The sequence below is a fragment of the Plasmodium malariae genome (assembly GCF_900090045.1).
Source record: "Plasmodium malariae genome assembly, chromosome: 8".
In the NCBI taxonomy this organism is placed as follows: Eukaryota; Apicomplexa; class Aconoidasida; order Haemosporida; family Plasmodiidae; genus Plasmodium; species Plasmodium malariae.
The window spans coordinates 673,606-691,593 of record NC_041782.1 but is presented as its reverse complement, the minus strand read 5'-3'; the positions used below and the strand labels follow the sequence as shown (position 1 = coordinate 691,593).

Sequence of the window (17,988 nt, the reverse complement as noted above, 5' to 3'; positions counted from 1 at the left end):
GTTAGAAAGAAGAGCAAGGTAATTTTTCATCATTACAATTAAGACAAGGCATATGTCATATATATTCTATAGCTGAACATAGAGAGCCCCCAATTGTTCTGGGTACAAAAATGTAGATAAGTGATAGTATATACATATGACAACCCGTATGCCCTTATATCTACGTACGACCACGTGTATTAACGCATATTTACTTGTACATTTCATTAATTGAGCGAGCATAGAGAATGATACGGTTACGATATATTCTGTTCTGCAAGAATATTCTGAAGAAATACAAAGAAAATGAGATAGTAAACAAAAACATTACTCTTCTATCTAAATTGAAAACACCTGGGCATTGCAGTAGTAGAGGAATAGATAGAGAAAAAGGAAGAGAGGAAAAGCTAATGGAAGGAGTTAGTGATATTATTAATGAAGGAAAAAAAGAAAAAAAAAAATTATTTTTAAAAAAATTGTTTTTCGTAGCCTTATTATTTTATAGTACGTATGAAAGCATAGATTTACTACAAAAGAATAAGGAGTATGTTAAGAAAAAATTAGGAAATTATTTAGTATTATATGATATTATAGAAATAAAAATAATACCCCAAAAAATAATTTTTGATAAAATGGTCGAACGGATGAAAGAGTGTATAATGAGGTATATGAAATATATACAAGGATTGAACCAGTATTATAATTACATTAAACTAATGATTACAGAATGTTATAATAATGTCAATATTTTTTTTAATATACGAGTGAAGAATATTTTAGAACTATATCCTGTCTCTACAAGTCGAAAGGGTATAAATAATAACGTACCCAATTTTACAAACACGAAAAAACTACAGAATATGAGGGAGAACAAAACAGAAAAAGAGTTTCTTCCCCACAACAATGAAATTAACAAGTCTGTTGAACAGGAGATAAAGGACAAACCGATCGACATTTACTTAAGTGATTCAAAAACAAATCCAGCTGATGTGCATGATATGAGTAACGATATAAAAAATGTAGAAAGTTTCATCAACAAATTAAATATCTCAAATATGAAGGAGGAAAGGGATGATGAATATATGAACAATGAAAAACACACTAAGCTATGTCCTATCGACTACAATGATAACTCATATAACTCTATTAGTAATAATTATTTTACGAGTTCTAATAATACAAACATAACAGGCGTTAATATAGAAAGGGAAGATGACGAATCAGCGGACATCTTGAAATATCAAGAGAACATCGAATTAGAGAAAAACTTTCGTACTGCGTATGATAGAAGTACAGAACCTACTGAGAAAACACCTAAAGAGGAAAATAATAAAATATACTTTAATATACTTCCGTTTGAGGAAGAAAATATCCCCATAGAAGACCATAATATAAAGGGGAAAGAGTTAGAGAGGGCGAATTGTGAAGCAGGTACTACTTTTGATGAAAATTTACCAGGGGGGAAGAAAGGGACCTATTGGAGTGCCTCTAGTGTGCTAGAGGACGAACGGTTTGAACGTAATCCAGAATATGTGGATATTATGAAGGGTACATGTGAGGCTATAGAGAATAATGGAGAACATGAGGTCGTAATGACTTTTAAGAGTCAAAATGGAAGGGACGCAATAGCAGACTCTTCTGCGGATAAGGAAGCTGAGGGTGAGGGGAAAAAGATTTTTACCTTTCCAGATGGTGATGATACATATAAAGAACTAGACCGTGAAATGCTTCATTCTGCTGAAGGTGTTCATAAGAATGTATTAATGACGCAAACGGAGAGGATCATTCACAATATGGAGAACTGTAAAGAGAGGTGTGGTGATGATAATGAGATAAAAGAACATACGCAATCTGAACATACTGTTGAAGCAGAAGAAGTAGAAAGAGAAAGTGAATACCTAAATAATTTTGATAATATGGCTAGTCCGACAACGTCAAATAGCACTTTCGAAGGAACAATAAAACAGTCCAGTTTTAATAAAATTTTTGAAAAGGATATAAAAAATTTTGTAAAAAATATAAATAATTTAAATAAAGAAGAATTAAAATGTAAGATGATAGAAATGTTTATAAATGAACTAATAACAGAAAAGTATAAAGACATATTAATGGAAGAAGAAAAGTGGGCACTAAAAAAAATACTGACAATTAAATATAATAATAATTATTTGAGAATGAAAAAAAAATTACAAAAAGAATTAAAACGATCTATGATAAAAAAATTAAAAGAAGAAGAAAAAGTATTAAGGGAAAATTATAAAAAGGAAAAAGAAAATTTTGAAAATCATATTATGAATAGGAAACAGGAAGAAATTAACATGGAAAAAGATAAACTAGAAAAGGAGTTAACACTAGTCCAGGAGAATTATTTGAAAAAAATGAATATATATGCATTTGATATTAATAGGATAAAAGAAATTATAACAGAAGAGCAACTAAAACAAACAAAACTAGAAAGCATAAATTACATTCAAAATCAGATAGTAAATTTACAGAATTGTATAATTCAAGATTTATCTGTTGAGTCAGCTTTGCTGGATTTAAAAAAATGTCTAGAGAGAGATACATTTTTAGAAAAAGTTTTTAAAGTATTACCTTATAATTTCTTTTCTCGAACATTCAAACCGACTAGTAATAATAATGAGAAAATCAAGAACGAGTTTCTTATTTTATATAAGCAAAGTGTGAAGGAGGCATTTTTAGAACAACAAAAAAATAGCTATTTTAGAAAAATAGTCAGCACATTTATGTCTTATCTGTACATTAATCATCAGTCCACATTAAATAAAATTTTAATGCACACAATAAAAGAAAATACAATTCTTAAAGCGAACTTGCTGAATCTATCGTATGCCTTAAACAGCATTGAACAAAATAATTTCATAGACGCATTACAGTATATAGATGACTTAACTGGAAATTGTAAAAAAACGTTTAATCCTTTTAACGAACATATAAAAAATGTAATTTTGTTTAAGTTCTACTTAAGACTGGCTGTCTCAAGGTTAATACTAACAAGTAAAACGTTGAGGAGTTGTCCCTAAGGAAATTAGGAATTTTTTTTTTTTTTTTTTTTTTTTTTTTACGACCCCTGTCATTTTTATGCAAAAGATGAAGTGACGCTTTGTTTTTTTTGTTTTATTTTATAAAAAACATTAACATGGCTATATCTTCCTTTGTGTAATAAGTTTTGATAGTTAAATAAAAGTGAACACGGGAAAAGGTTGTAATGAAACCGCTAATTTTCGCCATATGCTCCGTTTGCCAATATTAGTACCAATTTTTCTTGCCTAATGTTATATTCGTTAACTTACTATTTTTTTTTTTTTACAAATATCAATGAGGGGAACAAAAACACGTATCTCATTTCGTATTAGTATTTGTTTATTTTTGTATATATATATTTTTTTTTTCATCTCATATCAAGTTGTACGAATTAAAATATGGCATTTTTCAATTATTTATATCTTGAAATTGTTTCCAAACGCAGGCAGCAAAAAAAAAGGCTGATACGAATTATGTTAATTATGATAAGCTACAAGCAATTATAAGGAGCTATGAGTACCTATTAGCAACTTTCCTCTTTATATGTATACACGAATATATAATGTACATTACATGAGGAACACGAAAATAATTTTTTCATTGCTTTGTCCCTTTTAAATTATTTTCCTAATATGATGTAGTGAAAATGACAAAGGTGTATTTTTGCTCAAAAAAAAAAAAAAAAAAAAAAAGTAGAACAATCAAAATTTTCATGTTTCACATTTTCATAACAAATGAAAATTTGCGAATAGTTATTACACATTATTACTATTTATTATGATCGATTTGATTGAGTAGTATAACTGAAATTAACATAATGATGTACACATATGTGTCATTATATACCTATTAATACATATACATCGTATATACGTGCATATGGAAGTAAAAATTGAAAAAAATTGAGCTAGAGGGACGATGTAATAGTATTGCAACGACATAATAATAACAGCATCATACGAATTTTTGCAACTCTTGAGATATAACGATGACTTTCGTTTTTATTTACTTGTGAAATGGAAATTGTTTCTCAAAAAAAAGTTTATGTAAAATTATTTTCCTTACATTTGTGAATAAAAATGGAGCTAGTGCAATATTTGAAAGGTTTACATATACAAATACATAAATTAATGTAAGCGCGTATTAATATGTATAAATATGTAAATATATAAATATGCGATTGTATAAATATACATGTATATAATTATACATGTGTAAATGTTTTTATGTTATATAATAAAACCATTACATGAATATCTGCGCTATTATAATTTTACAATTTTTATGCCTCATGCGAAAACTCCTGCTAATAGCAAAAAAAAAAATTAAAAAATAACAAGAAAAACTTATAAATATGGTGAATAAAATTGTGTATACTTATGTTCATATATAAACACACACATATATAAATATAAATATACATATATAAATATATATATACATATATATATATATATATATATACCTATATATTCCTGTTTAATAATGCAAAACAGTGAAATAAAAATACGTATTTAAGACGTCTTCTTAAATCGCAACGCGAGTATTGCTACCATATTTTGTGTGCATTAAATTAATCAAAGTATTAAATATATTATACATTCAATGAAATATATTACGATATAAATTATGTGCGATATTCTTAATTTTTTTAATTAATATATGCACGTTATAAAAAAAAGCAAGGTTATTTCTTATTATGGTATACAAAAGAATTTATTAAGTAAAGCATATTCTACACTTCATGTTTCATGCTGTATATTTCGTACTTATTTTTTTTTTTTTTTTTTCTTGCAACTATGGCAATAAATAATAGGTCAAACAAAAGATGACGTAATAGTTTTTATTTTTGCACACCTTTGGGGGGGGGGAGGTAAAATATTCATATATGATGAGTTTTAAAAAAATAAGAAAGGTACATAAGCATATAAACGTAGAAATACGCAATATATAAATATATATATGTATGCATATGTAGGTACATATGTGTACAATACATAGTAATTGCTTTTGGCAAAAACCCGGGAGGAGTGCAGGCAAATAAGTGCGCTTTGTTTCCATTTTGATATATAACAAATTTTATACTCATATGTACACATATAAATGTATAAAACACATAAATTCGCATAAATACCCATATATACTCATAAATGCACGTATTCTCTAAAAATGAGATAAAGCACTTATAATACATGAATAAGTTGTTCATATTTTTACTTATAAGAAACTGTTTTCCCTCTTTCGTAAAATTTTTACACGAGTAGTTTTTCTCTTCCATTTCCTCATTGACGCATGCACTCTTTTTAACCATATATCATTCATGTACATGTATGCATATATTTACATATAAAATGTATGTAATAAATAAGTATGCGAATTACTTGCTTTTCAGAAACATAAAATAACGGCGAAAAAAATTAAAAATAACACTAAAAATAAAATTGGAATTAAAAATAAAATTAAATTTGATATTTAAATTGACGTAAGACCGACTTAATTATAAATGAAACAAAAGGTACATATATCTTACAATGCTACAATATGATCCTCTTCAATTTTTCAATAATTTAGCACATAATACAGAAACAGCACAATGCAAAAATGGTGTGCATATGTATTTAGGTTATAATATGATATTTCTGGTTCTGAGGACTTCATATGGTTCAGTTGTTTTTTCGTATAATACTCATATTAAGCATATTTCACAATTTTTGCTTATTTCGCTTTTTTTTTTTTTTTTTTTTTTTTTTTTAAACGAATTAATATTCCTGCTTATACACTGAAAAAATAACTGCTTTGTGCTGAGACAGATGACAGTAAAATAATGTAACCTCTTGTAAATGAATACTTAGAAACGCATAAAAAAAAAAAAAAAAATTAAAAAGCACTTATTTTTTGATTGCTATACTGGGTTACTTGTGTACGAACATACACAAATATATACATATATATATATATTTATACAAGTAGTACTCCCATATTTGTATACGTACATGTTTATGTATGTACATCTAAAAATGCCTTATTTGTATAATTTTCATGGTGAAACAAGAAACGACAAAAATTCATGCATAAAAAAAAACACTCTCTTGTGTAAGGCAAAACATAAAAACAAATAAGTAACAACTAAATGACACAAATGAAGTTAAAAGGAAAAGAGAAAGAGAAAAAAAAAAAAAATTTAATACGTGTATAAATAAATAACAAGAAAAAAAAGGCCAAATTTCGTGAAAGGTAGAAATATTAAACTGTACTTTTAAAAGGGTAACAAATGATTTGAAATAAATGTATTTAAATGTACATGTACAGATATATATATAAACACATATAATACTCAGTGTTATAATTTCAAAGAGCTATATATTATTTAACTTTTACATTGACGGCGAAAAAATGTCCATTTTTAAGTTATTGTGTGTTAAGGAATGAAAGAGATAAAATGAGGGAAAAAAAAAATTGCTCTTAAAAAAAAAAATAATAAACTAAATTTTGAATCTTTTATTTTTCTTTTTTTTATTATTTTTTCCCTTAAAATATAACAAGAAGAAATATATACTAATATAACAACTTTTCATTTAAATTTTTTTTTTTTTTTTTTTGTTAAGGGGGAAATACAATTAATCTATTTGTACAAATTTATATATATGTATATATATATATATATTATATGCATACCTACGTACACTTTTTAATATATAAATGTATTTATGAGTTAACAATGTCTGTATTAAAATATTTAATTCATTCACAGTGTACCCTATTTTTTCTTTTTCTTTTTTTTTTTAATTATCATAAAATTGTAAGTTTTAAAAGCTAAAAAATTTTGAATGTGCATGGCGACAAAAGATTTTTTTTGCATGCTACAGAATAACACCCACACAAAATATAATATATAACAATATATGTAAAAATATATGTACTCAATTATATATTATAAAATTTATATATATGAATAAATATATATATATATATATATAAAATATAATAAAAAATTTATTACACATAATTTTTACATTATTTATTTGTAATTTATACATCCTTTATTTGTAATATATAGTTATTTGTAAATTATACATTATTTATACGTACAAATGTACATATATATATATGTATACATATACGTAATAATAAATATAAATGAAAAATAAAAATAAGAAAAATTGTACAAAAAATACCACAAAAAGATGAGTTTTATTTTATTGTTAATTTTTGACTTTAAAATGAAAACTTAACGACGAAGTAAAATTAAATTTAACTGATGACAAATGTGATAAATAATATATTATATATATACGTATATATAATACATACACGTATATATACATAATATTTACAAATTTATATACATATAATTATATATGTATAATAATATATACAAAACATGTATATGCATACAAATTTATGTTCACTTGATAATTATAAAAAATAAGCCCGTATAATTTTTTCTGCTTATGTTTAACCTAAGTACAATTTTCTTGTATCTTCGTGAATGCATCTTCCATTCTTAGCACGTACGTAAATTTATATTATATACATTTATCTAATGTATATATATTTATATATATACGTACTCTCATTGTTTATGCTTTTTTTTTTTTTATATATAAATAAATTATGTGCAAAACGCAGGAGTACATACATATTTAAACGTTTTTGTGCCATGATGATTTATTGTTGAGTGCATTTTACTAAATAAATAAAAAAGTGCATGAGTATATAAAAATATTATATATTTATACATAACATATACGTACATATAGATATATACATATATTTTTACGTGTATACATTATTAGCATATATTTATAAATAATATACATTTGTGAAATAAATGTACTTCATACAATATATATAAAATAATAGTATGTGCACAAATGAACCCATTTTTTATGTAACAAGATGAGGCAAAAAAAAATTACATATATAATATTACATACGTGTAAATATACATACATATTATAATATATACGTACATACTACATACATATTTTATATATATACATACTACATTCATATTTTATATATATACGTACTTATTACATACATATTTTATATATATATGTACATACTGCTTTGTTATATACATATGTATATAACAAAGCAGTATATTAAAATGTACTTGAGGATTTCAGGTTAAAACGTAAATGGTAAAAATTAAGTATAGATATAATTTAGTACAAGAGAATACTGCATTAATACAATATATACATAATACATGTATATATATGTAAAAAAAAAAAAAAAATTATGAAAGAATTATATTTCAGTATATTATAATATGAAAATAAATATTGGAATGTTATAAAAGTAAAAGAAATTTTTTTTTTTTTTTGTATATTTCACTATTTTTTTAAATTGAGGAAATTTTTTTTTTTTATTTTAAGTTATTTTATATTTTTTCCTTTATTATATTATTATATATTTTATTCTTCTATTTTCTTTTCCCTTATTTATTTTATTTACGTATTTATGTACTTATTTTATTTATTTATGTATTTATTTATCTATTTATTTATTATTTTTTTTTTTTTTATCTTTTCCGTAATTCTGCTTTTATCCACAAAACAATAGTAGCTAATAAGTAAAAAAAAAAAAAAAAAAAAAAAAAGTGCTCAAAAAAAATATATATGAACTTTTAGAATTGAAACGAGAAGATTAAATAAAAAAAAAAAAAAAAAAAAACAATAAAACGAAATAAAGGTTTGAGTTTAAGATAATGGATAAGAAAAAGATAAAAAAAAGATAAAAAGATAAAAGATTAAAACCCTGAACATAGATAAATGCTTCACAAATATATATACATATATGTATATATGTACATGATTATATATGCATATATGTATGTATAAATATATATATACACGTGTATACCCTCTTTAGTTTTTTCTTTTTAAATTTTTGTATTTTTATATTACCCCTTGCATACTTGCGCATTTATTGAGAATTAATATACAAATGTATTATTACTAAGTGTTTTAAGTGCCATTTATTATGCATACTTGTATATATATGTGCTTGCATGTATGTTTATACTATTACCGTATGTATATGTATATATATATACATATATATATACATACATTTATATATATTTTGTATACATGAATATATGCATGTGTAATATATTTAGTAATTTAGTAAGATATATTAAATCATAAAAATATGTGAGCCTTAGTAAGAGATATAAGTTTAACTACGTGAGATGAAATTATAAAAGGACCATACTTTTTTGTATTTTCATTTTTTATTGGTAATTTATATGGTATGTACATGAATATGCAGACAAGCGGATGTACGTACGGATGTATGCACGTATGTGTATATATTAATCTATGTATGGATGTATACGTATGAAATATATGTATATATATTCATATATGTGTTTGGTATATATCCCTATGTGCACGTCGTACATTTCGGTGCTTATACATCTGCGGAGGTATATACTCATTTGATGTATAATGTTTAACAGGTGCATATATATCTGAATGTACCTGCACTTATATATATATATATACACATGCGCGCGTGAACACTAATTTGCATATTAACTTGTTAAGTGTTCAAAGCTTTTAATATAGACGAAGCAATATTTTTAAATAGCGTAGAGAATATTTTATCAATACAAAATTGAACAAGTTTATTAAACAAGCAGTATATAATACCTTTTATTTTTTTTATTTTTTTATTTTTTATTATTTTTTTTATTTTATTTTATTATTTTATCTTATTATTTTATTTTTTTTAATACCTCCATGATAATGCTTATAGTTCGAATTTTTTGAAATGTGCAAAATAGTTTTTTAAGTAACTTCGTATAGATTATAAGTATACGCATATGTTTGTACGTTGTGTATGTATGTATATGAGGTACGGCTAAGCAATACATCCATACATACGTTCACATCATACATATATATTTATACACATAAAGACGTATGCACTACATATATTTCTATATATATATATATATATATATATATGTATATATATATTAAGACGTACTAACGTACATATATATATTTATACATATAAAGACGTATATGTACCTACATGTACGCGAAAATTGCAATATGGAAGCATTAGCAACTGAAAAAGATATTAATATTAAGAACGACGATGGAAATGAAAACGCGAGTGAGTTATTAATTGGTAGTTCAGCCGGTATAAATGAACCAGAGGTGGAAATAAATTATGAAAAGAAGGAGGATATGGATATATCAATGAATTTTAATGATCAAGATAAATTAGATGTACCGTCGTTAGTTGAAATATGTAAACAACAATTGATAGTAATCTTAAAAGATATGTGTGCGGATTCAAATAATACAGAAGAAAAAGCATCTTTTATGTATCACTTAAATAGGTTAAGAAGTGCAGTAACAGTAGTAGATTTACATAATTATATAGCTGTGTTTGGTCCATGCCTAAGTTATAATAAATTACCATCAACATGGAATATATCTGTATGTGATTATTTGAAGCAGCAGTTGAATATACTAAGGGCTGCGGACTCACAGCAAAATTCAAATAATTACATGAGTTATTATGAATTACATAACGATTATGAAGATATGATGAATGAGAAAAAAATAAAAACAAATACAAATATGAACACAAATGATAATACTAATAATTCTGTACAAGGAAATATACTCAACTCGAATGCCATAAGTGCGCAGTCGGCAATAAAAGGGGGGGTAAGTAGCATGTATATGAATGCAACAAACAGCAATAGTGATAGCGGTGATAACAGTAATAACAGTAATAACAATAATAGTAATAACAATAATAGTAATAATACTACTACTACTAATAATAGTAATAATAATAATAATAATAGTAATAATAATAATAGTAATAATAATAATAGTAATAACAATAATAGTAATAACAATAATAGTAATACGAATAATAGTAATAATAATAATAGCAGTAATAACAATAATAGCAGTAACAGTAATAACAGCAATAACAATAATAGCAGTAACAGTAACAGTAACAGTAACAATAATAGTAACAATAACAATAATGGCAGTGAGAATACAAAAAATAATAATAGCGGTAATAATAGCAGTACTACCAATAATGATAACATAAACGTTTGTAGCGGTAGCTATAATAACACTAGCAGTAACATGGATGGAAGCAACTTGGATGGAAACAACCTGGATGGATGCAATATGGATGGTAATAATATGAATAGCAGTCAAATTAATAACAATCATATGAACAGCTACGGCTACTGCGATCAGGAGGATAATATGGTTGAAGATTATTATGACTGTTTAATGAGAACAAAACTAACGGACGATTCCCCCAATTGTTTGAAATACATGATAAATTCAAAAAATGATTCCTTAAGTAACACAGAAGTAGAAAATGTTATATCGTATCTAAAGAAATACGAAGTGAAATCAAATAAGAACTTAAGCAAACTAGATGAAGATATGACGTATAATAAAGATTCTGACTATGATTACCAAGATGATTATTTGAAAGATAAAGTATTATACGATTCAGATATGGATGACCATTCTATGTTGGACTGTAGCATGATGACAAATAATAGACAATGTAATGATATTAGTGGTAACATTAATATCAACAGTAATAGTAATAATTGCAATAGCATGCAGAACAGTATGAATAATAATGCTAATAATAATGGTACTGGTAGTAGTAGTAGTACCAATATGAATAGTAAAAATTTCAGCTTAAAATTTGAAAGAATAAAAAAGAATGATGTTATTAATAGTTGGACTAGAGCAAATACAGAAGGACATCCTGAGTATCTACCCAGAATACCAGGTGTTCGATTTAATCCAAAAAAACAACAATGGCTAGCAGCTTGGAATGATAACACAAGAGAAATTAGAAGATATTTTTCCGTTAAACAGTATGGATTCGAACAAGCAAGAATTTTAGCTGTAAAGGCTAGACAAGAAGCAGAAAAAGCAGGAGCCAGATGTAAGCCCATGTTTCATGTGCATGGTAGAAAAACCGTAGATGGCTTACCAAACGATGCGATAAAAAACGATGTCGACGAGAACTACAGTGGAATTGGCACCAGCATGAATAGCGTAAACAATGTGAATAGTGTAAGTGGTATGAATAACATGAATAGTTTGATCAACATGAATAACATGAACAATATGAGCAGCATAAACATGAGTGGCATAAGCAATATGAATAACATGAGTAATATGAATAACATGAACAACATAAGTGGAAGTATATTGCTTATGAATAACAATATTGGAGGAGTGGGGGGAGAGTGCGATGTAGTAACGAAAAAAGAAGTTTTAAAAAATGATAGTAATAAAGGGGTAAAAAGAGGAAGAGGTAGACCCCCTAAGAGGAAATTAAGTGAAGATTCACAGTTGTCATTAGATGACATGGAACAAAGTTTATGTCGAAATAGTGAGAATATAGAGTTGTTAGAATGCATGGATTCTTTTGATAAAGATTGTACAAGACCAATGAAGGGAGTATCATATAATGATAGAAAAGGATCATGGTTAGCTTATTGGTCTATTGGTAAAAATTTTCAAATGAGACGATTTCCAATTAAAAAATTAGGATTTGAAAAAGCAAAAGAATTAGCTATACAGTGTCGATTAGAAGCTGAACAAGCAGGTGCTACAACAACAGAAAATAGAACAAAAAGGATAAGGAATTTATTAACACTCAGTTCTGATAATACATTAGATGGACTAATGGAAAATAATTCAATGGAACATGATGATAATAATAATATGCATGACAGTAATACAAAGGGTATTAATGGTAACATGCTCATTTCACAAATGCATAGTTATAATAATTATGGTGTGAACAATAACAATAACAACGGAAACAATAATAATAGTAGTAACAATGGTTTAAGTAACAGCTGTAATGGCAATGGCATTGGTAATGGGAAGACTCCGCATAGCGATGGACAAGAAAGTGAGAATGACTTTTCCCCGACAAAAAGAACAAGAGCACCGAGAGGGAGGAGAATGGAGAGTTTAACTGCACGTGCTAGTGCACTAACTCCAGTAGAAGGGGTCCGATTTGACCCATATTCATATTCATGGTTTGCTAAATATTTAGAAAATGAAAGTTCTAAAGAACCTAAAATATCAAAATATTTATTAAAAAAATGGGGATTCAATAAAGCTCATAGCTTAGCAGTACATACTGTTAAGTGTGCATATAAAGCAGTTCCATTTACGGATGAAGAGCTTATTAATATATTTAATGTAGATGCAAAAAATCTAATGAACAATCAGAATAGTTTAATAAATCTAGGATTAAAAAATTCTTTTGTTAATACTAGCAGTAGTATCATTAATGGAAATAACGGCATTGACAACAATGCATTTAGTACAAATAATTATAATAATATTCATCTTAATAATAATAATAATAATACAAATAATTTTATGAACACCTTGAGTATGATGAATAATAATAATGTCGTTATGAGTGTAACTGCAGGTAATAATATGGATGATGTTATTAATAGTAACATGAACAGTAGTTATAATATAAATCCATTGAATAATTACAAAGATAGTGTCAATGGAATTAATAATATTATTAACAGTATGAACAATCATAGTGGTTCAGATATTAATAAGAACATTGATGTGAATAACCTGAATGATGAAGATACTACAATTGGTAATGCAAGTAATAACAATGGGAGTGGAAGTTTGATGAACATAGGTACTAGTAACATAAATTCTCCAAATCAAATTGATATGCTCAGTGGTTATAATTTCAGTAACAGTAACAACGACCTCATTAGTATGAACGGTAATATAAGCACCTACAATGGCATGAGTGTTATACCTAAGGGTGTCAATATTATTAATGGTTCATTTAGTGGCGGAATTAGTAGTGGTGCAGTAAGTGGCTGTGGCTGTGGCAGTGTTAGCGGAAACGGTAGCAGTAAAAGTGGCGGCAATAGTGGAGGTAATGGTAGTTTAAGTTGTAACAACGTGAATAGTATTAGTGTAAACAATATAAGCGGAAGCGTTAAAGGGAGTATATCTAGCATCAAGAATGTGAGTAGCAACATAAGTGGTATGAGTGGCTTTCAGAACGAAAACAATAGTAACAACAGTAATAACAACAACAGTAATAACAACAACAGTAATAACAACAACAGTAATAACAACAACAGTAATAACAACAACAGTAATAACAACAATAGTAATAACAACAATAGTAATAACAACAATAGTAATAACAACAGTAGTAATGACTACAACTTTAACGTTAATGAAAACATAAACGGAGGGACGACGGATGAGGGCAGCGCGAACATTCTGAAGAAAAATAGTTTAGCGGAGAATAACATAGGTAGCAATAGTAGCAGTACAAATATAATAAGTAATAGCAGTGACAATTTTATAAATATGAATGATCCTATTTTACCACATAAGAATAGTGGAAATATGAGCACACATGTAAGTAGTAATAACAATGCATCATCAATTAGTCCTGTAGATAATAATAATAATAATCATATAGCCCCTCGCATGAACGACATGTCAATTATTAATCAAACAAATGAAATTAACTTTAACTCGTTAGAATCGAACTATTGTATTTCTCAAAATAATACTAATGCAAGTGTTAATAATGCAAAAAATGGAGTCAGTGCTAATATCATTAACAACATGAATGATGTGAACGATATGAGCGATCTGAACTATATGAACGATTTGAATGATATGAACGATCTGAATGATATGAACGATCTGAATGATATGAACGATCTGAATGATATGAATGATATGAACGATATGAACGATATGAACGATATGAACGATATGAATGATATGAACGATCTGAATGATATGAACGATCTGAATGATATGAACGATCTGAATGATATGAACGATCTGAATGATATGAATGATATGAACGATATGAACGATATGAACGATATGAACGATCTGAACGATCTGAACGATCTGAATGATATGAACGATATTAACAATATTAATAATATTAATAATATTAATAATATTGACAATAGCACCTCGGACAATCACGACATAGTAGACAATTCAGGAGAACATTTACTGGATAAAAGAAACTTTTTAAGTATTATTAACGAGCAAGGTAATCTGGATAATAATAATTCTAACGTTGAAAATAGTAGAAACCTTACTTATTCGAATAATTCTTATGGGAAAAATGTAAACAACAATTTCAGTTCATACACTAATGAACATTCAACTACAAGTAATTTAATCAGCACTAATCAGAACGAACTAAACGATTCCTCCTTGTACTACATGAACGTCAAACCCGAAATTAAGACTGAGCATTGAAAAGAAGCAAAACACAAATAAAGACAACATAGGAACAGTGAAGGGGTAGATGATGGCTATATATTTTATAGTGATATATATGTGTAGTTTCATGTAATTTTGATACTCATAAAATGTACCGAAGAAGAGATCCATTTTTCCATCATGTATTAAATAATGCGAAACAGCAAATTTTGGGGAAAGTAGAACGAATCAATATAATAAACGAAGAAAAATGTTTAAGTCATTTTTTTTTTTTTTTTTCTTTTTATTTATGTATATAGTTTATCCCACATATTACAGCCCAATTTCATTATCACGTTTTTTTTTTTTTTTACCTCTTCGTTATATGTTATTGCATTTTTTTAAATAATTTAAAAGAAATATTAATATATATATATATATATATATATATATATTTTTTTTTTTTTTTTCTTATTTACCCCCCCTCATTCTCTCTTTCCCTTCATTATTATATTATTTTTTATATTAATATTAATCCATAAAGGCAAATATTAAAACTTCTGTATATGCTTATGCGCCTCATTTTTTATTAATTTCATTTTCCGTATTTAATGTTTTATTTATTGTATAATCACGTATCATTTTTTTTTTTTTAATATGAACTTAATAATTGTAGATATAATTATATAAAAATTTATAAACAAAAGCGCCCACGTGCGTGCATATATATAAGGATGTCCATATACGTATATAAGCGTGTTTGTATGTTTGTTTAGGTTTATATAATAAGCATATTTTAAGGTGAAAAATACGTGTGATAATTTTTTACTTTTAAAAAATATAAACATAGCATAAGTAGTTGAGCAAAATTTATTGCCCGCTTTTTAAGGCCATATTTACTGTACAATATTACTTCTTCATGCTCATATGGAAACCCATTATATATATTATGTATATATGAGCAAGTACGCATCATATGAAAATGATAAAATGTACCTTACAGAGTTAGACCGAATGGTAATGATAACAAGTTGAAGCAACCATATTTATATTTATTTATATAAATTCAAGATCATCTTTTTTACCATAATTTTAATCATATTTTATTTATTTTTTAATCACATTTTAATCCTTTTTTATTAATTTTTTATTCATTTTTCGCACCTTTTTATCAAAAGTAATGGTACTGAATGTCAGCATAAAAATGAGACTCTATGTGTGCATTAAATATATTGGTAGATATGTTATCTCACAATGGAATTGTTTTTCTTTAATTTGGCGAGGTTGCTCTTTTAGCTGCGATTTATCACATAAAATTCGGCGCTTATAATACATGAAAAAATAAGAATTTAGAAAAAAAAAAAAAAAAAAAAAAAAAAAACTACTTGCCTTTTTTTACAAAATTGGCAATATTTGTAATTTTCTCTCTAAGCTTGGGCGTAATTTCAGGTTTTGCCCTCTGATGAATTTCTAAATGCTTTAATATTTGACCTGCTCTATACCAATTAATATCACTATTTCTTCTTAAGGACATGAATAGACTTTTTCTTTCATCTAGTAACATACCTCGACTTTCTTTTAATTTCCTGCTTGCTTCTACTGATAACCTTTCTTGTTTTTTTGCGTCTTTATAACTCTGACTTTGCTTCACTCCGTAAGGTATTTTTTCTCTTACCTTTTTAACAAACTTAATTCTTCCCAACGAAAACATTCTTTTTGCCGCTTGTACTTTTTATATTTATTATTGTGATGTTCGTTGTTTTGCTATATATCTCCTGTTCTTCTAATTTTATCAATTTTATCTATTTGTTGACTTTCGTTTTTTCCCTCTTTGTCTTCATTGGTGTGTATAACTTTTATGGGTGCTATAACTGAAGCACTAACTCGTAAATTATTCTCATCAATACATGTTTTTCTCCTTTCTTCTTTTTTTTTTTTTTTTTGAAATCCTTTTTTTTAAAAAATATCTAACAAGGGAGTATATAAAACTTTGATAAAATGAACAGAAATTACGAACAAAGTATTATTCTGTGATGAAAAGATTCTTTCTAACTCTATGCAATGAAGCTGAATAATTTTATGTAGGATTAACTTTTAAATATAGAAAAAAGTGAAGAATAGTTTTCTATAAAATTTTGAATAGTAACCTTAACCTTTTAATTAAAAATAAGTGAACCCAGAGCTTCAATATGAAACTTATCAGAAATAAAAAGAGCAAAAATATGAAAAAAAAAAAAAAAAAATATAACAGCAGGATGAAGAATATATTATTCGATATTCAAGCTAAATAATACTGTTTTTGGCTAGTTAAAAAAAAAAAAAAATTGTGTTAAAATTTGCTTATTAATTATTGGTTAAATGTAACATGTGACATGAAGTACAAACGTTCAGGAGATTTCCTTTTTCCGTTGTATATACATACACCCTTACATATGTGCATATACCGCTGCGTATTTATACAGTTATTCAGTTTTTTATTTACCTAATTATACTATTCTATTTTTCTATTTTATTGTATTTTTTTATGCCGACTTTCATTTGTAACAGTTCTGACAAAGGGAACGCGCAGTTCAATTCAGTATATGGAAGGGACACACAAAATAGAAAAACAGTTGGGTGAAAAAACAAAAGCGAAATGTAATGGCCAAAATAGAAAGCGAAAAATATTTATTCAAAATGTAAGTGA

The 17,988-nt window shown here is 26.3% G+C and overlaps 3 protein-coding genes across 3 annotated transcripts; 2 read left to right on the top strand and 1 right to left on the bottom strand.

Annotated features, from left to right (window-relative positions):
• Window positions 1-227: 227 nt before the first annotated feature.
• Window positions 228-3,023, top strand: PmUG01_08023600 (conserved Plasmodium protein, unknown function; the record flags this gene model as incomplete). The annotated part of the gene is made up of 1 exon (XM_029004388.1): window positions 228-3,023. The coding sequence occupies one exon, from the start codon at window positions 228-230 to the stop codon at window positions 3,021-3,023; it is 2,796 nt and encodes a 931-aa protein (XP_028861082.1).
• Window positions 3,024-10,097: 7,074 nt separating this feature from the next.
• PMUG01_08023500 (transcription factor with AP2 domain(s), putative) lies at window positions 10,098-15,359 on the top strand (the record flags this gene model as incomplete). Its single annotated transcript, XM_029004387.1, has 1 exon — window positions 10,098-15,359. One exon carries the CDS (start codon window positions 10,098-10,100, stop codon window positions 15,357-15,359), a length of 5,262 nt encoding a protein of 1,753 aa, XP_028861081.1.
• Window positions 15,360-16,683: 1,324 nt separating this feature from the next.
• PmUG01_08023400 (conserved Plasmodium protein, unknown function) lies at window positions 16,684-17,013 on the bottom strand (the record flags this gene model as incomplete). Its single annotated transcript, XM_029004386.1, has 1 exon — window positions 16,684-17,013. One exon carries the CDS (start codon window positions 17,011-17,013, stop codon window positions 16,684-16,686), a length of 330 nt encoding a protein of 109 aa, XP_028861080.1.
• Between the last annotated feature and the right edge of the window lie 975 nt (window positions 17,014-17,988).